The 25,670-nt window shown below is 41.9% G+C and overlaps 1 protein-coding gene across 1 annotated transcript; it reads left to right on the forward strand.

Moving 5' to 3' along the window:
* The first annotated feature begins 217 nt into the window (after positions 1-217).
* Positions 218-845, forward strand: LOC136774791 (uncharacterized). Its single transcript, XM_066729269.1, has one exon. The coding sequence runs from the start codon at positions 267-269 to the stop codon at positions 843-845; it is 579 nt and encodes a 192-aa protein (XP_066585366.1). The 5' UTR covers positions 218-266.
* The last annotated feature ends 24,825 nt before the right edge of the window (positions 846-25,670 follow it).

Below are 25,670 nucleotides of genomic sequence, written 5' to 3' on the forward strand. Positions count from 1 at the left end.
TAAATACACGCTTGCGGACAGCCTCGAAAAACGATTTCGAGAAGAATCTCTTCAAGCTAATGAACAATGCAGTATTTGGTAAGACTATGGAAAATGTTAGGAATAGAGTTGACGTGAGGCTCGTAACCAAGTGGGAGGGAAGATACGGGGCGGAAGCGTTGATTTCCAAACCGAATTTTCACAGTCGTGCGATATTTAAAGAGAATTTGGTCGCTATTCAATTGTCGAAATTATCCGCGAAGTTTGATAAGCCCGTGTACGTAGGCATGAGCATTTTAGATATTTCAAAGACCTGTCTGTATGAATTCCATTACGATTATATGCTTCCTACATTCGGCAGTAAATGTAAAGCGATGTATACCGACACGGACAGTCTAGTGTACAGTATCGAGTGTGACGATGTTTACTCGGTCATGAAACGTGATCTGGTCAAATTCGACACCAGCGATTACCCTCCTGATAATCGGTACGGCTTACCTCGAGTCAATAAAAAAGTGCCTGGGTTAATGAAGGATGAGAACAATGGAAAGATCATGACCGAGTTCGTTGGACTGAGAGCGAAAATGTATACCTTTAAGGTGCAGGACTGTACGAAAATTACCAAAAAGGCTAAGGGGGTCAAAGGTTATGTTATCGATAGAAACATAACTTTTGACGACTACAAGGATTGTTTGGATAATTTCACCGTACAGTCCCGTAACCAAAATTTAATTCGTTCGAAATTGCACAAGGTGTTTTCCACTACTCAGCGAAAAATTGCTCTCAGTCCGTATGACGATAAACGTCACATAACACCCGGTTCTGTAGCGACTCTACCTTGGGGACATTATAGGTTAAAAGAGTAGATTTTAATAGCTGTATTTATTGTATTATATTATATTACATAAATTATTATTATTATTATTACAAAACATTATTCTTATTTATCCACGAATTATGCGTTTTATCCATTCCTAACCATTTTACAAATACCTTATTCCCTTTCTTACGCAATATCTTCTCTACCAAGTATACATCAGGATTAGCTGTTTTTAAAAGTTCATATTCATAAAATCCACCATGTATGTCTGTACCACGAGAATCTCTAAGTAGATACGTGGCAGGATTTGTCCTTTGCACTTTTGTAATTTGAAATATTTCAGTAGTCCAGTTCGGTGTGTAACCTTTAGCAAACGCATTTTTGTATTTACTGATTCGCACGAAATCACCAGCCTTGAACTTGGTACGTCCAACGATCTTAATGTTGCTATATACAGTAGCAAGCAGATGCTCAGCATGCTCAGGTTTCACGTCAACGGGTCGCATTCGTATAGTACGATGTCTTCGCGCGTTATAATCATCTACCAGCTGTTGCAGTATATTTCGCCATTTGTCACTACCGTCCAGTGTAAAACGTTTCCACATTTCGGTTTTTAAGGTTCGATTCCAACGCTCGACTATTGACGCTTTTAACGTGCTGTACGTGGAGTAATGATTTATTCCACGTTTTTTCATGAGCAGTTGAAACTCGTTGTTGTAAAATTCTTTACCATTATCAGTTTGCAAATTTTTGGGACATCTTCCACTCTTTAAAATTTTTCCCATAGCTGTGGTCACTTCCTTACCACTTTTTGTCTTAAGCGCTACTGCCCAACCATACTTCGATAAGGTATCAATCACTGTCAGAATATAGTGATGACCAGTATCAACATAATAACGCATATCAACAAGGTCAGCCTGCCAGAGATCATCGAAACCACGTATTATGACTTTTCGTCGTGGAAAATTTCTTCTCGCAGGGACATGTAACTCTTGCACCAGTTGTTTCTTTTCTTCACTCACGATTTTCCCTGATTCGCTTTTTACAACCTTTCCCCCATGCACATATAATTTCTGTTTCTTTTTTTCACTCATGATTCTTTTTCTTTCGAAAGCAATCGATTATCATGAGTATAAAATGTATGATGCATCCTAAACATTCACTTTTTGGATCCATCATTAATCTTGCTGTTTATTTGCAAAAGTTTTGCCTCAATCTCCTGTATTTTTTTATTTATTCTTTCTTCAATTTTCTCCTCCAATTTAGCTAAACTGTGTTGCAAGAACTTTATATTCACAGCACATGTATTATTATCAGAATCAATAGTTAAATTTACTATTTTTTTATTATTCAAATCCAGTGCTCTTTTAGTCACATTTATTGTACCAATATTAAATTCTTTCCTTACGTTAAAACCACTACCAAATTTGTTAATTGACATATTGACGTGTAGTACGCAACTGAAGAAAATGTTTATAAACTGTACCCTTTTATAGAATAAGATCCTCTTCACGCAACTCTTCTATTATTGACTGTATTTCATTATGGTGGTTTGTATGACCTGCGGTGGTTGATGCAATTAAAAGTCGCAATCGATCAACTAATTCATTAGGATCGTTCCAATGTATATAGTTTACAGACTCATCAGTAACACGCATAAATCCACTACCAGCTATCACTCGTTGTGATGGTACTTTATTGTAAATTAGTGGTTGAATAATTTTCTTATACTTTGGACCCTTATTCCCTTGAACCTGTTGGTAACTATCATTTGCTCTTTTATATGATTTAGTTTGTTCAAGGATTTGCTTATATATGATCTTGTCATCAATGGTGTAGAGCTTTCTATCAGGCTCTTTCATGAAGATTAATTCAAAAAGCCCTCTCGTACCAATATAGCGCTTTTTATCAATTAAAATATCACCTTCATGACTAATATCAAATGTACATCTTCCCATCACATATTGGTTCCTTTCATCTAATGTAACTCCAAAACCGTGATCGATTTCATCTTTATTACCGAAAAGGAGCAAATGCATATAATGACGTGCAATAGGTGGAAATGATCTCCAATCTATGGAATGATTTATTTGTTTTTTGAGCAATCCTAAGGTTTCCTGTCTTGATGTTGAATGTGATGATGATGTAGACTCTTGTCCTGGCTCTGAATGTAATGATGCAGATTCTTGTCCAGGCTCTGAATGTAATGATGTAGATTCTGGCATTGATTTCATTGGTAATATTGATTTATCAAAAGTAGATTTTTCATCATTATCATCATAGATCATCAATGATTTATTTGTAAGAGTACCGTCATTGTTATGCAATTTCTTTTTTTTCTTGATAATATACTCATTGGGGGTTGAAGTATGATAACGTTTCCGCTTCTTGTCATGATTTAGATCAATGTTTAAGTCATAAGATTCTTCATTGCTATTATCTGTTTGCATAACTAGTTTTTTCAGTGGATCAACTATTGGTTTAAAAGTTTCATTCAATCTACTTTCCACCATTGATCTTTCCGATTTCAGTGCGCGATGTTTTTCACGAATCACCTCACTCGTTTCAGCAATCTTCTTAAGTAGTGACTTTTCATCCATTTTTTTATAAACTTTTAATTGTTTAAGCAGTCAATGTGCTAGTTCAATCGATCTTTAAAGCTGTTCAATCAACTAGTTTAGCAGTTCGACCGACAGGTTCAGCGATTCAACCGACCGGTTTAGCTGTTCGACCGACCGGTTCAACGGTCCACCTGACCGGTTTAGCGGTTCAACCGATCTGTTTAGCGGTTCAACTGACCTGTTTAGCGGTTCAACCGACCTGTTTAGCGGTCCAATCGAGCTGTTCAGCGGTTCGATTGACCGGTTTAGCGGTTCGACCGACCGGTTCAGCGGTTCAATCGAGCTGTTTAGCGGTTCAACCGACCTGTTTAGCGGTTCAATTGAGCTGTTCAGCGGTTCAACCGACCTGTTTAGCGGTTCAATCGAGCTGTTCAGCGGTTCGACCGACCGGTTCAGCGGTTCAATCGAGCTGTTTAGCGGTTCAACCGACCTGTTTAGCGGTTTAACCGACCGGTTCAGCGGTTCAACCGACCTGTTCAGCGGTTCAACCGACCTGTTCAGCTGTTCGACCGACCGGTTCAGCGGTTCAAATGACCGGTTCAAATGACCGGTTCAGCGGTTCACCTGACCGGTTCAGCGGTTCGACCGACCGGTTCAGCGGTTCAACCGACCTGTTCAGCTGTTCGATCGACCGGTTCAGCGGTTCAAATGACCGGTTCAGCGGTTCACCTGACCGGTTCAGCGGTTCGACCGACCGGTTCAGCGGTTCGTCTGACCGGTTCAGCGGTTCGACCGACCGGTTCAGCGGTTCAAATGACCGGTTCAGCGGTTCGACCAACCGGTTCAGCTGTTCAATCGACCAGTTCAGCGGTTTAATCGATCGGTTTAGCGGTTCGACCAACCTGTTTAGCGATTCAATTAACCCGTTTATCTCTATAACTGATTTGCTTAATAATGTATTTACACTGTTCAATGCTCTACGTTAGACTAACACTTTTCAGCACTGATATGATGCTTTATGCTATTCGATGGTTGCATATTCATCGAAACCCTTCCGATATCGACCATTTTGCATACCACTGTCCTTATCAATTACTAAAAATCCATAATCTTCCTGCCAACACTTTGAACACAATTCGCAAAATTTTTCAAATGTCATATCAGTGTTTACATGATCTTTGTAAACATGCTTCAAGTTAGTCCCATCCTGCTTAAAAATGATTATCATATTTGCATTGTCACGAATCAGATGTTTTGGGATCTTGGCATAGGTCTGACAAAGATAGAAGCAATCGATGCTCGAGTGCCGACCCATTGAAAAGTAGTCTCTTATATTGTCCTGCTTATCGCTTGCCACATCATCAAATATAAAGATTGAATTTGGTAATGCATCTGTCACACTTATAACCTCACTATTATTTGAAAATTGATGATAACCAATTTCCTCCATATCTGTCAATAGCTGTTCCAAGTAACGGTACTTCGGTTGCTGTAACGATTTCGAGTAAACGTACAGGTTGTCAAATCTTACACCGTGAGGACTCTCAATAAGACTTAGCAATACGTTTGTTTTCCCACAATTTGAGGGTCCGCAAACTATACAGCGTATAGTTGACGGTAGCAAAGTTCCATGACGTTTCATATCACTAACGGTGGCAGTGTGATAATCGGTATTAGAGATATTGATACTTAATGGCTGCTTTACGAAATGCATTCTCGAACGACTGTGAGGTTAAATCTTAATTGCACGAGCTATTTATAGGCATGAAATCAGAGAATTGAATCAGTTTTCATTATGCCTGCATTTGTGTTGGATGTTACAAGTTTGGAGGAGTTAAGCAGTGATGAATTGGAATACGTACCGAAAATTGTACTTTTAAAGTACTTTTCACACAGTATTGACAGATATTGGAATAAATTACCCAAGCATATTCGTGCAGATCCTGAGGTTCAAAAATATCGCTATTGTTTACAACATTTCAATCTACCTAATACTACTCATGCGGATGGACTACCACCGTTGATAAAAGATTGTTATACATGTCGTGCGTTGGATGTGGATCATTTCTCAATAAAACAATAAACAAACTACCGATTGAGCTTCATTTACCGGGATACAATTACTGTGGACCAGGAACTCGACTTCAAGAACGATTAGCACGCGGTGATCGAGGTGTGAACCAGCTGGACGAAGCCTGTCTGGAACACGATATCGCATATTCGCAATACAAAGACCTATCGCAGCGTCATCAAGCTGATAAAGTGCTCGCAAAACGTGCACGTAGACGTATCACAGCTGGTGACGCAACCTTGGGTGAGCGTGCTGCAGCAACAGCTGTCTGGGCGTCTATGAACGCAAAGCGTAAACTTGGTTTAGGATTACAAACAGATATGGTGAGGAAAGCAGCAGTGAGAAAAACTGGAAATAGTGCTGTAAAAAAACGTAAAATTCGAGTGCCTAAAAAACGGGGCGGCTTGTTGCCTCTGCTCCCACTGCTAGGTGCGGTTGGAGCACTAGCAGGTGGAGCATCAGGTATAGCGAAAGCTGTAAACGATGCCAAAGCTGCGAAAAAACAGTTGGAAGAAATGCAGCGTCACAATCGTATGATAGAAGCAACTGCAAGAGACGGACGGGGGCTGTATCTCGCACCGTACAAACGAAGCGGAGGAGGCGTAGCAAAAAAATCAATGTCAAAGAAGCGAACAAAAAAGTAACTGTACACGGTCTACCAAGATCTGGTGCTACAAGTAATATTCAATTATCTCACGTATGTCATGATATGCCAAATTTCCGTGGAGTCTTTATGCGTACAAGTCTACCACGAAACGGTCCATGGTCTAATGAATGTGCAATCGTTAACCTTGACGATTCTAATGGTCCAGGCACTCACTGGGTTGCCTACGTTAAATGCAATAATCTTGTAAAATATTTCGATTCTTTCGGTAATCTGAAACCACCGACTGAACTTGTTCGGTACTTCGGTCCGCTTAGTACAATTTATTACAATCATGACCAATATCAGTCGTATGATACGAGCATTTGTGGTCAGTTGTGTGTTAAATTTCTAAGAGAACAGACAAAATGTCTTTAACATTTACGCTATCAGGACACGGTCATGTGTTGGAATCAAATTTTTTCCCTCCGATTAATCTAGACGACGGTCACTATGAACTGGGGCTCGTAGATTTTCAAAGTTTCTACTCGATCGCCAATGTAGATGAGACGAATAATAATTTTTACTTTGGTAAAAATAAACTAATAACCATACCTACAGGCTGTTATGAGTTGAGTGCGATAAATGAATACTTGCGTATGCGGATGGAGTTACCTTATGATGATAATGTTATTATTCTGCGCGCCAACAATAACACACTGAAAAGTGAAATAATGTGTAAATATTCTATTGATTTTACAAAAATTAATAATATTGGTTCTCTGCTAGGATTTTCGTCAGACCGCGTAATCCTACCAAACACTTGGGCTGAATCAGACGAGCCTGTGAACATTTTAAAAGTAAATATTCTACGTATCGAATGTAACATTACCGCTGGTGCATATACGAACGGTAGACCACGACATGTCATCCACGAATTTTTCCCAAGCGTTCCACCAGGCTATAAAATCTCGGAAACACCGAAGAACGTCATTTACTTGCCAGTCATTGCAAGGGTAATCGATCGTCTCACATTACGTATTCTCGATCAAGACAATCGTCCTGTAAATTTTGGAAAGGAGGAAATCACCATACGATTACACATTAGAAGATGTTGATTTATAAGAATACCGACGATTATAAACCAACATTACTCGATGAACCAATCAGTCAATTAGCTGCATCAGAGCTGAATACATCAGTTCAGAGTGAAATAGGGAAAAACGTGATCGGTGACAAAAAAGTTTTGACAAGAAAAAATATAAATTTTTTACACTCATTGGGTCTGACTGTGAAGAAAAGAAATAATGGATCCATTGAACGTTACCGCACAGCCTGCGTACGACAACCGCATCACTAAATTGGAAATACATGCTTACAATCCGTATGCGAATGCATCATTGGGAAATAGCGATGAAATTCGTATCCCAATACAACAGCAAGATTTGATTCTTTTGCCCAGTGGTAGTTACCTCTACATAGAGGGGAAGCTGATTGAAGGTACTCGTGCTGCTACTACACCTTTGACGGATAAAGTTATGCTCGACGCTAATTCCATGGCATTTCTGTTTGATGAAATTCGTTATGAATTGAACGGTATTGAGATTGATCGGTGCAAAAACGTTGGTATCACCACCAGTATGAAGAATCTCGTATCTTTAAGCAGTGAAGAGAGTATGAGTCTACGTCATTCTGGCTGGTTCGTTGCCACTCAAGAGCGTGAAAATGTTGCTGAAACATTCAGCTTTTGCGTACCCCTGCATATGCTGTTGGGATTCTGCGAAGATTACAAACGTGTCGTTATCAATGCACGCCATGAGCTCGTTCTGATACGAGCGCGTAATGATATAAATTCAATATTTTCTTCGAATCAGTTTACCGATTCTGGGATTGAACTGCATCGAGTGCAATGGAGAATGCCTCACGTAACTTTAAATGAATTTACCAAACTACAATTTCTACGCATTATCGAGCAGAATAAAAATCTCACCATGGCTTTTCGTTCCTGGGAGCTCTACGAATATCCCCTTTTACCACAAACACAGCGACATACATGGGCTGTTAAAGCAGCTACACAATTGGAGAAGCCTCGATACGTGATACTGGCGTTTAGAAAGAATAAGAAGAACGATCAATATTCGAATGTACTTAAATTTAGCGATTGCGATGTACGTGATGTTAAAGTCTATTTAAATTCTGAATTTTATCCGTACGATCGTCTCGATACTGATTTCACGAAATCTCGCTACTCCGTACTCTATGATATGTATGTAAAATTTTTCCACTCATATTATGCTGGTGAAAAACTGTCGAAACCAATGCTCGATTACCTAAACTTCTTGCAATACGGTCCGCTCTTTGTAATTGATTGTTCACATCAGAACGAGTCAGTGAAAACCGGCACGGTCGATGTTAAGATTGAAATCGAGTGTTGGAAAAATATTCCGAGTAATACTACAGCCTATTGTTTAATTATACATGATAAAATTATAGACTATAATCCGCTTACGAATATTGTTAGAAATGTAAGTTAGATATGTAAGGTTAGAAAAAAAAAATAAAGCACTTTTTAATAAATATATATAAAGCATTTTATTCACTCATTTATTATGCAAAACACTTATTGTTTAATCTTAAATTCTAAATTATTATAATTCCCGCCTAAGTATTTCATGATTAAAATATTTTGTGATGCTGCATTTATCAGCTCCGTAAACTGATCCTGCGATTCGAGTAAGGCAACCATCCGGGCAGGGAGATAAAACCAATCCTCCGTTGATAGTTTCGCTATTATCCTCATTCCATATTTAGTCTTTATTTTCATCATTTCAATTATTTCATATTCTTTATTTTCCTCGAGACTGTTTAATTTAACAAATGTCTTCTCAGGGATGAAAGCGAATGCATTAACTCCAGTTAAAAATGCCATTTTATGTAGACCCTATATTAGAGAAAACTATTATTATTATTATTATTGAAAAATTAAAACAATATTTGAATAATATATTCCTACCTTTCTTTAGCAATTGAGACTGAGGTATAAACTGATCTGAGTTTTCTTACTGGTTGTGGTTGATGCACTAACTAAAGTACTGATCGGAAGATTCTTGCTGGTTGTGCGGTCGATGCACTAGCTAAAGTTTGAACAGATTGAAGCTGGTTCAGTATTATTCGAATCCATTTATATAGAAAAAATTGTTGATGGAGGGGGTAAAATTCATTGATGGAAGGGGTAAATAATTTTTTGTTGAAAACGTGTGCAGATTTTTAACATGTCATTAACACTGATTAGTAAGATGATATACTGCTGATTAATCAAATTATGATTCTATTAAAAGAATATGCATGAATCATTCAAGCATATTTTGATGATCTTCAATGTGTTAGCGATCAACATATTTGTAAAGATCTATCATCTGGATAAAATATATATTAAAATTTCGTAAAAAAATATGATCTCGCTGAAGATCTCAATTTCACCCCCCACACGTATGACATATCGTTTTACGGTAAGGTCCAGCGTGGAGCGTCTAAGAGGTACTTAATTTTCATCACGTGCTGATATTTAATACGACAAAGATATTTGTATATCTGAAGCACGCTTCTCTCTCGCTGAAATTTGATGCATCAAAAGTATTTGTACATCCAAAACATACATCGTTCATACAAATCTTTCTAATATGTATTATATTTAAGAATTAAACGACCTAGGCTTATTAATAAAATCATTCTTCTATTAAAAGCATGCGTATGATTGTATATCTGAAGCATCAAAAGTATTTGCACATCCGAAACATACATCGTTCATACAAATCTTTCTAATATATATCATATTTAAGAATTAAACGACATAGGCTTATTAATAAAATTATTCTTCTTCTTTTATTAAAAGCATGTGTATGTGTTATACCTTAAACGTTTCTGCCTTGAAACTCTATTACGTTGATTCTCACGATGATTTTGGTTTCATCGCTTAGCAAGATGATGATATGTGTTTGCTTATCTAAAGTAGGGTGTAATTCCATCAAACGAAATAAAATATGAATGATAAGTACACACACCTCCAACGTTTCTGTTGAAAGGGTGTCTTTTATTAAGGTAGTTGGTGGTGGAAATGTTTTAAATACTTGAGTAGCTCTAAACAGTTCATTAGATTTTTGTTTCATCCTCTGTTTTAACAGTTTAAAGTAAAGGAGACATTTTGAAGAAAAACTATTTCAATGGTTAATATTAAAGTTATATACAATTGTAGTGACAATATATTAAATGAAATTGAAAGGGATATGAACTTATTATTTGAATTACTATTTCAAATTAATACAAATATGCAACGTTGTGAGGAAATTATAAGTGATGATTGTAGCGAGGAATATATTGATGTTATTGAAATAATCGACGGTGAGAACGAGACAATGATTGAAGATGAAGTAACTGAAGTATTGACCGCAGATGATTCTGATGATGTTAATACTGTAATTCAAATAATTGACAGTGATAATAGTGATGATATTGAGCACAATTTTTCGATTTTTGCAAATAATAAAGTTACTGGAATAATCAACAGAGAGAATGACATGATAATTGAAGATGAAGTAAACGAAGTATTCAATGTAGATGATTCTAATGATGCTAATACTGTAATTGAAATAATTGACAGTGATAATAGTGATAATAGTGATGATTGTAGCGAGGAATGTATTGATGTTATTGAAATGATCAACGGTGAGAACGAGACAATGGTTGAAGATAAAGTAACTGAAGTATTGACCGCAGATGATTTTGATGATGCTAATACTGTAATTCAAATAATTAACAGTGATAATAGTGATGATATTGAGGACAATTTTTCGATTTATGAAAATAATAAAGTTACTGGAATAATCGACAGCGAGAATGACATGATAATTGAAGATGAAGTAAACGAAGTATTCAATGTAGATGATTCTGATGATGCTGATACTGTAATTGAAATAATTGACAGTGATAATAGTGATGATATTGAGGACAATTTCTCGATTTTTGAAAATAATAAAGTTACTGGAATAATCGACAGCGAGAATGTCATGATAACTGAAGATGAAGTAAACGAATAGGTGTATATTTATAGCATTCTAGCCTTTACGTAGTAATATTGAATGCATATGATGATTGTATGTACTTTTCAGTTAACACTGACATCTGTCAAGAACGCTTTAAAAAGGTCTTATAGCAGGAATTACTATCTCATAGTTACGAAGTTTCGAATTAAAAATATCATTTTAAAATAGAGTAGTCTTTTTAAAAAAAGCATGTTATATGTGTGAACCAGCAGCTTTATTACCGTGGCTTCAAGCACTGAAAGGAGAAGATTGGGTCAAGAAAAACGAGATGTAATTGTTGAACTATTATCTTCTGAAAATATATAACTTAAAAAAATGTAACATTGTACATTTATATTATCAACATTTTAATCAATGTATATTTCAATAATACCATTTTATAATTAACTGTTATTACAATAAAAACATATATAATAAGGTTTATTTTTGTTTTGTTGATTTATAAAATTGTGTTTGTGCATGCTATTATATATTAGTTCAAAAATTGCTGAGCTATGGAAAAAAGTAACATACTCAGCTACATTTAGGGTAAAGGGGGTTCAACGGGGTAGTAGCATGCTGCAAAGATTCAAGGTTACGCGAGCAAAAAAAAAACGCAGGGAGAATCTGTTTTACCATCTAGGAAATTGCTTTTACTAACTGAGACCTGACGTCAGAGGAGTGGGGGTGTGATGTCAAAATGCTGCAAGTATCCTCCCGCACCCCCGCAACCCTCTCGCCCATACTTGCTGCGAGCTCACGTGGAGCCTCCGATTTCCCCCACCACCACCGCTTAGCACTTCTTGGCTCCCCCCACTACCTCGCAACCAGGCTCAGCCGAGTGGACAGGAGTGGGGGGGGCCAGAACCGGCCTAGCATGTCTACTTGTGGTACAATCGGAATTCTCCGCCCTGCACCTTTCTATCACTAACTTAAACAACCATACCCAAGAGCTTCAAGAACAAACCAAGGCTTTGGCCGACGCTATCGCTCTCACCGATGATGCCCTTGAACAGGAAAAACACGCAAGGGTACATCGAGATTACATCCGACAAATGGAAATGTATGCCGATCAAACAGGACCAGTATTCTATTCCTTGTGGATGCTGTTCTTTTCGCTCGTCGTGGAATTTTGCACCCCATGATACTCACGCCTACACGGCTACAACAGGCCTTGCAGGAAGCCACCTTTAGGACCGGATTTTCCTGGCCTTTCGACGAAGAGGAAGTACTCATGGAAGACATTCAAGAACTCTCTCACTTACACGTTAATTATTACAAGGGACAATTGGTGGTCGTGATCGAAATCCCTTTACTCAACCACGAAAAATACCATCTGTATAAAACTTATCCTTACCCAACCCACCATAATCGTCCCGATAACCAAACTATCACCACCTTTATTCAACCCGCCCATCCCTATCTAGCAGTCTCCTCTTCCCAACGCTTCTACACCCCCATCCCTTCCGAGTCCCTATCCCATTGCCTTCATCACCTGAAAACATACTACTGCGCTCCTGGCGCAACTCTTCATAAGATCGCGTATAATCAAGAATGCGAGTTATCCATCCTCCAGCACCATGACACTACCCAATGGACTGGTTGCGACATCAGGGTTGCCTCTTTCACCGGTCCCTTCTGGACCCCTTTGGTTCAACCCCGAACCTGGCTATACTCTCTCCCAAAACCGGAACAAATCACCCTCATCTGCCAAGGAAACGTACGGGGAACTGAAACCATCCTTGGAGATGGAATTATCCAATTAGAAGCAGGATGCTTCGCGGACACTACATCTTTTTTTTTTTTTTTTTTTTTTCCGACGCTTTGCGTGGTAGGGGGAAACTTCTTAAAGCCTTACGGCTTGTTAAGTACCTCTGGCGGCCGATGTTTTGGCCAGAGGTTATGTGGGATTCTAACCCACCAAAACCCCCTACCTGCCCCCCTACCCGGTACCAAGCATAGCTTATAACATCAGGTAGGAGGGTATACGCTCTACTCTACGACCGTATGCGGTCATCCCCAGACAAACAAAAACCCCAGACTCTACCCCACCCCAGAGGAGAGAGCAGCAGACTCCTCAGCTCGGACTCTACTGTCCTTGGAGGTGAGGACCCTAACCGAGAAGCTGGAAAATGCATTCCAAGCTCTCGGCGTACTCGTAACATGGGACACAAGGGTCTCCACCTCCAACGAGGGCACACCTAAAGCATCACAGAGTTCTGCTCTTTCGCATTCCCACAGGGGACACCACAACAGCGTGTGCTCCGCCGTATCCGCGACCGGATTCGGGGAGCACCAGCAGTCGGGAGTCGCCCTGCGGCCCACCCTCGCGCGATGACTCATGAAACTACCATGCCCCAGGAGCATCTGGGAAACATGGTAGTTCAAGCTTCTACAATTAGCAGCCAGCCAGGACCGGATGTCCGGGATGAGGTGGTGGGTCCACCTACCCCGACCATCCGAGTCCCATGCTGCCTGCCATCTCTCTACTAAATTAGCCCTCGCCAATCTCCGCGCTTCGGCCACGCCAGCCGAGGAGCCACCCGCACGCGACGCACCGTACACCTCCCTGCGCTCCAAAGCTAAAAGATGGGCCGGTGGTATGCCCGAGATTACTAATAGCGCACAGGACGAAGCCGTACGACACGCGCGGGAAACCCTCAGCGCCATGACCCTCTGCGCGGAGATTAGGGACCTCGCAATGGTTGGGCGAGAGGCAGCCTCAGCCCAGCAAGGCGCCCCGTAAAGAAGAATGCTGTGCACTAAGTTCGTGTACAACATCCTTCCCGAGACCCCCGACCCACCCACGTTCGGCAATAAGCTACTCAACGCCCACCCAGCCTTTTTGGCTTTTCCCACCATGCAATCAATGTGAAACTTGAAGGAAAGACGACGATCCAACCACACACCGAGGTATTTCGCCCGCGGGGAGACGGAAACCGTCTCGCCCCCGACCGAAAACCGCGGAGCCCGATCAGACCGCCTCCTAGAGAAGAAAACAGCCTCCGATTTGGAGACGTTCACCTCCAGGTTCCTCCCCTCAAGCCACAGAACGATACGCGACAAAGCCCTGTTAGCCTTCAACTGCAAGGACCCGACGCTTCCCGCAGACACACACAATGCCGTATCGTCCGCGTAACAAGTCAACGTGCAGCCCTCCGGGAGACTCAACCGCAGCAGACCGTCGAAACAAATGTTCCACAGGAGAGGTCCTAAGACCGATCCCTGCGGAACACCCGCCCCAACGCGCCACTGCCGTCCAGCGCACTCAATGACCCGGTCCCCCAGGTAACTGCGGACTATATCCACAATCACCCCCGGGACCGCGCCATTGGCGACCAGGGCCTCCAAGATGGCCGCATGCGACACAGAATTGAACGCGTTCTTAATGTCGAGAAGGATTACGGCCACGCGTTTGCTCCGGTACACAGACCCCCGAAGGGTGATCCGAATAAAATTCTGGACAGCCGATACGGCATCCATGGTACTTCTACCAGGACGGAACCCGTATTGACCGTCCGCGAGAGGTGCGACCCCCTCATAAACCTCCGTAAGACGAGCGACAACTACCCTCTCGAACAACTTCCCCACCACCGGTAGGAGAGATATGGGTCTGAAGCCCCCGATCCCTTTCGGGATTAGGACAACCCTCGCCCTCCTCCAGATAGCGGGAAAGTCGCCGCGTTCCAGGCAGCGGTTGAACAACCGGGCAAAATCAGCGGGGCAGCTCATTGCTGCAACCTTAACCACTTCCGGGAGAATGCCATCGACACCAGGGGCCCCCTTTGCAGGGGACCTCCCGGCAGCCATGACAATCTCTGCTTCCGTGATGAGATCAGACTCCAAGATCGGCCTGGTGTTACCGCGAACCACGAATGGAACGCCCCCAGGCCTCACTTGCGACGTCGAGAAAAGACTCTCAATCGCAACCACCGTCTCAGACTCCGTCAGACTAGCAGATGTCTGTCTCTTCAATCTCTTGTAGGCCACCCAGAAGGGGCGACCCCAAGGATCTGCGGACACTACATCTACTCAGCTACGATCACTGCAAACCCTGATGGTGTCCGATGTTACTCACTTCGAAGCCCTAGAGCCGATGCCTCTCCCTGAACTTCTACCCGAAGGTCACATACCAGCTTTACAAAAATTAATAAAAATACAGCCTATTAAGAGTAAACCATTGGAGGACTGGAATCTATCCAAAAACAACGTAGCCCTCAAGGACATAGCCCGAGAAGCAAAGGAACTACAGAAACAAGATTCCACTACCCTTAGAGCATCCATCATCTCATATGCTTCATCCGGATCTCTTTTTATCTTCATTATATTAATCGCTGCGGCCCTGTGGTTTAAACGAAATCCGACACCTGCGCATACCAGCCCGACGTCAACCACCTCTATAAGAGTTCAAAGCACTCCAACGATAGCAGCCGAAAGCATGCCAATGCTTCCGGTACGCACCGTCAGCATGCCATTTCAACAACCTATTCGACATGTGCAGAGTATGCCGTAACTGGAACCAATAGCGATGCCACGGGACTCGCTACCCTTTAGTTAATAAGTACCGAATTCCTTTAGAAACTGTCAGCAGTTGGCCTGACCCATACTTCTCATCCTGGAAACATTGACCTCCACAGGACAATGTTTCATCTAAGGGGGGAGGTGTAACGTAGGGGTCAGCCACCTCGCCGAACCAAAGTAGATCGCACGCGTTCGTGTGCAATACCGGTAGTATTGCACATTGCTGACACCCGGAATTTTTTTCCGGAAATGCGTCAAACCTTGGGCGTCGGCCGTGGATGTGGAGACTTTTTGGTCGTCATGTGTCGAAAGATCATGGCGCTACTGACGACACATGACCTATTAAGCCTCCTACATATATGCGAGTTCCGCGACCCCCAAGTCGAGTCTTATTCTGTGCAAGCTTAGCCGCTGCCGCATCATCCGCGTTCCAAGGTCGTAACTCTAGTGTTCGTTCCACGGGAGCAGAGTACTCCACCGTATTTTAACCAAATCTCTTGCCCAGTCGCCGTGTACTGGTTGTTAAGTCTAGTATAATTCAATCCGAAACAAGTCGTGTAGAAATTGTCGCGAGTGTTCATCTTTCAGTCGTGCCTAACACGTACCGTTCTGAAAGATACCAACAACTACTACGAACTGATCATAATTAATTAAGTGCGAGTAATCCACAACCATAGGAGAGTCTAGTCTCTCCAATAGTTGTGACGACTAGTAAATAATCCTGCGAATGCTGATACAGCATATTTAGTGTTTACTGTAAGTACGTTTGTAATATCCGAAAATACATAGCATTGTGTCAAATCTACTGTTCCAACGTGTGTTTATACACGCTATCATTCACCCCGAATCCTGCCAATTCATTACATTCTTACCGCTCGGAGTGTAATACTTTAGTTCATTGTACTGTGTGTCGCTAAGCCCAATCGGCGTTTCTACTGACCCAGACTGTAGTGTCGAGTCAGCGCGAAACACGACCGATAGGCGGCCACGACTACCCAGTACGTAACAGACGGATAAAGTTATGCTCGACGCTAATTCCATGGCATTTCTGTTCGATGAAATTCGTTATGAATTGAACGATATTGAGATTGATCGGTGCAAAAACGTTGATATCACTACCAGTATGAAGAATCTCATATCTTTCAGCAGTGAAGAGAGTATGAGTCTACGTCATTCTGGCTGGTTCGTTGCCACTCAAGAGCATGAAAATGTTGCTGACACATTCAGCTTTTGCGTTCCCCTGCATATGCTGTTGGGATTCTGCGAAGATTACAAACGTGTCGTTATCAATGCACGCCATGAGCTCGTTCTGATACGAGCGCGTAATGATATAAATTCAATATTTTCTTCGAATCAGTTTACCGATTCTGGGATTGAACTGCACCGAGTGCAATGGAGAATGCCTCACGTAACTTTAAATGAATTTACCAAACTACAATTTCTACGCATTATCGAGCAGAATAAAAATCTCACCATGGCTTTTCGTTCCTGGGAGCTCTACGAATATCCCCTTTTACCTCAAACACAGCGACATACATGGGCTGTGAAAGCGACTACACAATTAGAGAAGCCTCGATACGTGATACTGGCGTTTAGAAAAAATAAGAAGAACGATCAATACTCGAATGTACTTAAATTTAGCGATTGCGATGTACGTGATGTTAAAGTCTATTTAAATTCTGAATTTTATCCGTACGATCGTCTCGACACTGATTTCACGAAATCTCGCTACTCCGTACTCTATGATATGTATGTAAAGTTTTTCCATTCATATTATGCTGGAGAAAAACTGTGGAAACCAATGCTCGATTACCTAAACTTCTTGCAATACGGTCCGCTCTTTGTAATTGATTGTTCACATCAGAACGAGTCAGTGAAAACCGGCACGGTTGATGTTAAGATTGAAATCGAGTGTTGGAAAAATATTCCGAGTAATACTACAGCCTATTGTTTAATTATACATGATAAAATTGTAGACTATAATCCGCTTACGAATATTGTTAGAAATGTAAGTTAGATATGTAAGGTTAGAAAAAAATAAAGTACTTTTTAATAAATATATATAAAGCATTTTATTCACTCATTTATTATACGAAACACTTATTGTTTAATCTTAAATTCTAAATTATTATAATTCTCGCCTAAGTATTACATGATTAAAATATTTTGTGATGCCGCATTTATCAGCTACGTAAACTGATCCTGCGATTCGAGTAAGGCAATCATCCGGACAGGGAGATAAAACCAATCCTTCGTTGATAGTTTCGCTATTATCCTCATTCCATATTTAGTCTTTATTTTCATAATTTCAATTATGTCATATTCTTTATTTTCCTCGAGACTGTTTAATTTAACAAATGTCTTCTCAGGAATGAAAGCGAATGCATTAACTCCAGTTAAAAATGCCATTTTATCTAGACACTGTATTACACAAAACTATTATTATTATTATTATTATTATTGAAAAAATTAAAACAATATTTGAATAATATATTCCTACCTTTCTTTAGCAGTTTTTTCAAAGTAATCAGTTGAAACTGAGGTATAAACTGATCTGAGTATTCTTACTGATCTGAAGATTCTTGCTGGTTGTGTGGTCGATGCACTAACTAAAGTTTGAACAGATTGAAGCTGGTTCACTATTGTTCGAATCTATTTATATAGGAAAAATTGTTGATGGAGGGGGTAAAATTCATTGATGGAAGGGGTAAAAATTTTTCTGTTGAAAACGTGTGCAGATTTTTTAACATGTCATTAATACTGATTAGCAAGATGATATACTGCTGATTAATCGATTTATGACTCTATTAAAAGAATATGCATGAATCATTCAAGCACATTTTCATTTTTAAGATTATTTTGGATAATGAAGATGACAATGAAGATGAAGTATTACCTAATTGTTAGTTTAATTACAGACCATAGTGGGAGGAACTTATTAAAAATATGGAGCTTCATATTTAATTTCTGTTTCATTATCATATATGTTTCAAAACTATTGTGGCTGAGCTACGCATACTTTATTTTAGGTGCTAGGTATTATACCTCTTCGATATCCCTTGGACATTAGTTTCTTGAAATTTGGTACGTACAAACTATTTACACTTTTATCAGTAAAAAAGATATCCTTCATATTGCTAATGAAATGCTGGTTATTGTAATATACATTGTTGCATAGTTCGCTACAAATATGGTGAAATTGTTCTCAAAATAGAGCGTAGTACAGGATTTGCTTGGCAGCTACATATATTGAAAATATTATTGCAATAATTTTTTATAAAGGGCATAAAAAGTAAAGGGGGTTCAGCGGGGTAGTAGCATGCTGCAAAGATTCAAGATGAAGTATTAATTTTGGATGAGTGATTGAAATGACTAGCTTTTATCTTATTAGTGTGCTTAGAATTTTTAATTGGTGAGTATAATTAAAAATTTGCTTAACGCTTTTTGCATCAAGAGATACGGTAGTGTATTGACGGCAAGGCTACATTTGGGGTAAAGCGGGTTCAGCGGGGTCAGTAACATGTTGCAGAGATTCAAGGTTATGCGAGCGAAAAAATCACCCCAAAGAGAATCTGTTTTACCATCTAGGAAACTGCTCTTACCGACTGGGACCTGACGTCAGACGAGTGGGGGTGTGACGTCAAAAGGCTGCAAGTATCCTCCCGCACCCCCGAAACCCTCTCGCCTCTACCTGCTGCGAGCTCACGTGGAGCCTCCGATTTCCCCCACCACCACCGCTTAGCACTTCTTGGCTCCCCCCACTACCTCGCAACCAGACTCATCCGAGTGGACAGGAGTGGGGGGGGGGGGGCTAGAATCGGCATAGTATGTCTACTCACCACTTCTTGATTTTGTCTGCAAACGGACGGAGTGGGTGCCAAGGATCCGTCCCATCGGGGTCTGGCTCTTCACTCTCGATGTGCACCTCTCGGTCACTGCTGACGTTGGAGCATCGATCTACTTCCTCGATGTCGTCTTCCTCAGTCAAGTCCACGAATTCTACGTCGGGGTTCGGATTCTTCTTTTGAGGTTCCTCAGTGGCCTCTGCCTCGCTCGTACAGCGGGGTTTCGTATGTGGTCGCCTCAATGGAATCTCTGGGTCGTCATCTGGCAGCCCAAATTCCCCTCCCCTGAACATGTTGGTTACCAACAATGCTTAGGTATCCTGTCTTATCTATCGGCTAATTATCGCCCAAGTTGGGGATGTTCGCCCACCAATAACGGGAAAAGCGGGGAGTTTGTATAGACTTTTAGGACGCCCGTTGTTCCGTCTCCGGGGAGTGGTCAGCTGGAATATAGGATTTTATATAAGACAAGTGGGCTCTGGATTTCTTACCAGTGGCGATATCCTCCAATTCGTATACTAACGGGGAAACGACTCTAATCACCCGTAGAGGTCCCGAGAATTTGGGCGTTAGTTTCGCAGAGAAATTGCTCGACGCGGACGACAAAACATGTGTTCGCGATAAAACTAAGTCCCCCAACTGGAACTGATCATCGCGGCGCTTATGATTATAGTGTTTGGATTGGCGAGTAAAAGTTTGATCTAATTTCTGCAGAACCCATTCACGAATCGCCTGCAACTTTCGCATACGTTCGCTCCACGAAGTCTCTCCCTCAATCCGAGAAAACTCAATTCCCTCGATCGGAGACCCACTCCCTCCCGCGGAAGGGTCTCCTCCATCCTGCTGCCCAACGTCCAAATTGGGGAAAAAGGTCCCATCACGCCAAATACCTTCGGTTGGGGACAGTTCTCTCCCAAAATTAAGAAAAGCAGGGCTAAGTCCCAAAGTTTAGTGTCGAGCAGTATTAAAAGCAAAGCGGAAATCTGCTAGGTGGTTATCCCACTCCTTATGATTTTCTTTAAGGAAAGCGACGATCATGGTTTTAATAACTCGATTTACCATCTCGACTGGATTAGCTTGTGGGTGGTATGGCGGTGTGGTGGCATGGTAGATCCTGAAGTCCCTACACAATTCGTTTATGACCCTATTCACAAACTCCGTACCGTTGTCAGTGAGCAACACTTTTGGGGTACCCCACCGGGAAACAATTAGTTCGTGGAAGGCATCTCGTATCTTCGGCCCTGTGGCTCGGCGTAGCGCACATATTTCTATCCATTTAGTGAAATAATCTTGCATGACCAAGACGTAAACGTGACCTTGTTTACTAGGAGGGAATGGTCCCATTATATCGGCGGCCACGAGTTCCCAGGGGCGCTCCACGACTCGCCTTCCCATTACTCCGGCCTGGGCAGTTGTTTCCACCTTCGTTCTTTGACAAATCTCACACCTTGACACGTAATGGTGGACATCCCTATACATCAGGGGCCAATAATAGCGTAAGCCGACACGACGGTAGGTCTTCTCAATCCCAAGATGTCCCGCTTGAGTCGTCTTATGGCACTCGTCCAAGGTCCGAGTCTGCCATTTCTTGGGTATTACTAATTTCCATGCATCCAGATCAGGGAGTTCTGGCTCGCAGTCTCGGGATGGCCGGTTCACATATAGTCTCCCTTGTACATAACGCCAGTCCTTAAATTTCTTAGGTTCCTTCTTTACAGCAGTGCCTTTGTTGGTGTACCAGTCATCGGTAAGGTCAACAAAATCATATTTCGCATCTTCGACCGACCCCTCCTCGGGTTCCACTGCGTAAATCGTCCCAAAATCTAGGGGAGACGGATTTGGATCTTCCTCGCCATTCCCTTCGTACATTCTTGATAAGGCGTCAGGGACATGGTGTAGCGCGCCCTTACGGTGGAGAATCTTATAGTCATATTCGAGTAATTCCAGTCCCCAACGGGCCAAACGACCAGTGGGGTTCTTGACATTATGGAGTCACAATAAACTGCTGTGGTCTGTAATGATGGTAAATTTAGCTCCTTCCAAATATGCTCGGAACTTTCGGATCGCCCACACAACCGCGAGACATTCGAGTTCGGTAGTGGTGTAATTTCTTTCTGCACTTGTCAATGTACGACTCGCATATGCTATCACCCGATCGTTATTTTCGATATCTTGCGTAAGGACAGCACCCAGTCCCACTGTACTCGCATCAGTTTGCAGGACGAAAGGAGCTTCAAAGTCCGGACAAGCTAGAGTTGGTGCTGTCACCAGGTGACCACATAACACTCGGAACACCTCGTCCTGCTCTTCGCCCCACTGCCACACTTGGTTCTTTCTAAGTAATCTATCGATTGGTTCACTTTTCGTTGCAAAATTCGAGATAAATTTTCGGTACCAAGACACCATACCCATAAAACGCCTTGTTTAATGTTCTTCGGGGAAGGGTATTCTAGAATTGGCGACACTTTATCTGGGTCCATTCGGAATCCATACTTGTCAACTAGAAACCCTAAATATTTTACCTCCGATTTACAAAATTCACTTTTGTCGGGATTGATGCGCAGCCCCGCTTCCACCACTCGGTCAAACACTCGCCTCAGCCATACTAGGTGCTCAGGAAAAGACTCGGTGACCACTATTATGTCATCCAGATATGCAAATGCGTGGGGTTCCATTTTTGGTCCGATTAGCTTGTCCAATAACTTCTGGAAAGTCGCCGGTGCTCCCGTCAACCCGAAGGGCATCCGTTTAAAATGAAACAATCCTCGGCCTGGCACTGTAAAGGCGGTTATCTCACGACTTGTTTCCTCCATGGGTATTTGAAAATAAGCTTGGCTTAGATCAATTGCCGAGATATACTTGGCTGCCCTTAGTTTTTCCAAAATACTATGCATATAGGGTAGTGGATATGCATCCTTTTTTGAGACTGCATTCACCCGACGATAGTCAAGGCAAAATCTATACGGTCCGTCTGATTTTCGTACCATCACAATCGGAGATGACCATTCACTGTGAGAGGGTTCTATTATACCTTCCTTCAATAATCTATCCACTTCCTCGTAAATAGCTTTTTGGACGATATGGGAGACTGGGTAATAACGCTGTTTGATCGCGGATGCATCGCCTACGTTTATCTTATGGGAGGTTAAGATAGTCACCCCAGGAGTTAATAGTAGCCTTGGTCGCTCCCTGGCCAAAAACTGGCATAATTCCACCTGTTCCGGAGAGGATAGTTCGCTAAGGCCAAGACATGCGGAGTATTTCTCCCGACCATTGGGGACGGCTTCCACACCCGCGAATTCGGGGATTCTGCAGTCGCCCATTTATGGGGAAATACCTCTCCCCTTCCTGGCTTCTCGCCCCAATCGGGGACTTCTTCCCTGAGTGTCATTCCAGCCTCAACTACTTTACCTTCCTTCCGGATCCTCGGGGACGTCGAACTAGAATTGTCTTGTCCGTCTCCCTCGAAACAGAAGACACGAATGGGTTGCGATTCGAACCACCAAACTTTCTTGGAAAAGTTGATCACTATTCCAAAAGCGTGCAACGTGTCCAGTCCCAATATACAAGGGACTCTTAGTAAGGGGAAGAGTCGCGCTCTCACTTCAAGAGTTACATAACCGATCGTCAGGGGCATCCTGACCTCTCCCTCCACAGCACTCACAAAACCATCCGCAGTAACCACCGTGCTCGGCTGCCCAGTCAAAATGGGCAATTCTAATCCGAGGAGCAACTCCCATCCAGACGCTCCCAAAAATGTCCGCGTTGCCCCACTATCCACTAATACGGGCAGTGGAACCTCGTGGACGAATGGAGCCAGATACAACAAAGGACTCCCATGTTTAACCACTAAAATTGATTCAGGTACAGTAGGGTTTTTTAAGATAAATCCGTCTAGTTGGTCGGCCGTTGCAAGAGTCAACGGCCCATCTTTACGTTTCCCTGGGCGCATTCGCATTTCACGCTTGTGATCCCGTCTCTACCGCACCTATAGCAAAAGATCTTTCGAACAGTAGATGGGCAATCCCGCCATGGGTGTCCAGTCTGCCTACTATTCCAGCATATATATTGTGGACGCTTCCCCCCTGAATTGGCTAGTGTCGCATCGTCCACCGCTAGTTGTACAGCTGTTGGGGCCTCTCCCAGATGAACCTTCCCGGGATCTTCCTCATGAGGTGACTCGAATATCTCACTCATCATGGCGGTGGCTCGCCGGGGGGCACGGGTACACCTCGCGCCGACTGGGCAAGCCAATTCGGGATACATTGCTCGCTCAGGTGGGGGTGGAGCGCAATAAGTCTGGACTGCCCTCACGGCTTCCTCCACTCGATACGCTCTATTTTCTAATGCGTCGAACGACTGAATTGAGTCAATATCAATGGCCAGTTGGAGACACGGTAACATATTCTTGTATGCTATCCACACCCACTCCTTCTCTGGCCATGGAGGAGACAGTCGGCCCAGCATACTGCGTATGCACACTAAGTAATCCGCGACTAGTTCTCCCTCACCCTGAGTCGCTTAGAAATTTCTTGCCTGAGGTTAAATTGAATGTTCGGACCTCCAAAACGTAACCGGAAGGCTTGCTCAAATATCGGCCAACTTTCCCAACGCGATCTTAATCCACGATACTACTGCAGAGCTATCCCGTTTAAGGCGTAACGCACGTAATCCAGCATCATGGAATCGGTCACGTTTAGGGGGACTCGGACATCGACCAAGCGGAGGAGAAAGGCCTCTGGATCCTCGCCAACCCGCCCCGAGAAACTGATCTTTAGTCGGCTGAACATTGAACAGATAGAGGAGACCTGGTTGGCTAGGTTCTCCCTAGGGTAACTCGCAACACCGTAATGTACGGGTGGTGGCAATGCGTGAGTAGAGTACGCCAAGTATGGGTCTTAGAGCCTCCGCACACAGTTTCCGTAACAACGTTACGTTACAGTAAGTTAAGCTTAAACTTAAACTTAAGGTTGGCGCACACAAAACGTTATTACGTTAAGTTGACAGTTAGTTATGGAAGAAGCAGGAGTATAAGGTAAGGTATACTATGTTCTTCTATATGATTTAGATTATATTTTAAATGATGTTATTGCACTACATCATTAATTTCTTATTATTTTTATTTAATAAATGTACGTATCAATATTTAAAATGAATATAATAGTAAAAAATCAAATAATACATAACCTAATAATTACAATAAAGAAAATAGGCAAAAATGTATGAAAATTATATATATTTATGGTTTCAATTATTTTTATAGGGGAATTGAAATATCTATATTCGTAATGCTTATTTTAATTAACTAAGCTTTTTCTCCATTTTTTGTTATAGTTTTGACAGTGGAATATATAAATACTCTCTCTCAACCAACATCTGTACCTGAAAGCTACAATATTTTTCGTCCATTTTCATTAACACTTGAAAAGGTAAAATTAAATCATTGTTCGGGAGTCCAATGTCATCAACAACGCTCAATCTACAAATCATCTATTCCGTTTTCGATTGTCTCCGATAGATGGTACGCGGGCTTCTTCCCTTCAACCAATCTGCCAATAGCCAGTGATGCACTGTCATGTGACATGGCTGAGGGAGCGGGGAGGGGGATTGAGAGGAGGGATGGGGAGGAACGACTGGGACCGGGCACACTCTCTCTCCTGGTTTCCATCAGGGTAAAACTGATAACGCCACTATTATCAACATTATTCTAAGGTGTTAGATCAGCATCAAAACAACCATTGTATAAAATAAAATAGCGTGAAACATATATATATCGTGAATAATTGTAGTGAATATCAGTTCTTTGTAAGTCAAATTGTTATTTAACCACCAAGTTCGTAGATTAATCAACACAAACGTTGGATTGTTAAGGGTTTCCCACCACGTTCGTGGGTTTTCTTCCCTCATTTCAAGGCCAGTAAAACAGGGTTTTTCCTTCGACCCAGTTCGTTGAAGGCTTTCCCTAGAAACAAGTAGCAATTACAATAAATAACGATTTCGAGGCAATAAAATTCGATATGATAATTTAATTCCTTTCACATCCAATTCATCTGATTTCCGGAATTTAAGAAACCTGTCTCATCCTCTCCTCAGAGGAACATTAACCGAAAATACATGGTCCTTCGAGCCGGATTTCGGATGGGTTTGATAGTGAATTTTGGATTGAAAAGTGAACGGGCTTGTTAATTGCAAACACAACATTCATTCATTAT

Source organism: Prorops nasuta, unplaced genomic scaffold, assembly GCF_024137725.1.
Source record: "Prorops nasuta isolate Cenicafe-Biocafe unplaced genomic scaffold, Cenicafe_Pnas_1.2 PNAS00001, whole genome shotgun sequence".
In the NCBI taxonomy this organism is placed as follows: domain Eukaryota; kingdom Metazoa; phylum Arthropoda; class Insecta; order Hymenoptera; family Bethylidae; genus Prorops; species Prorops nasuta.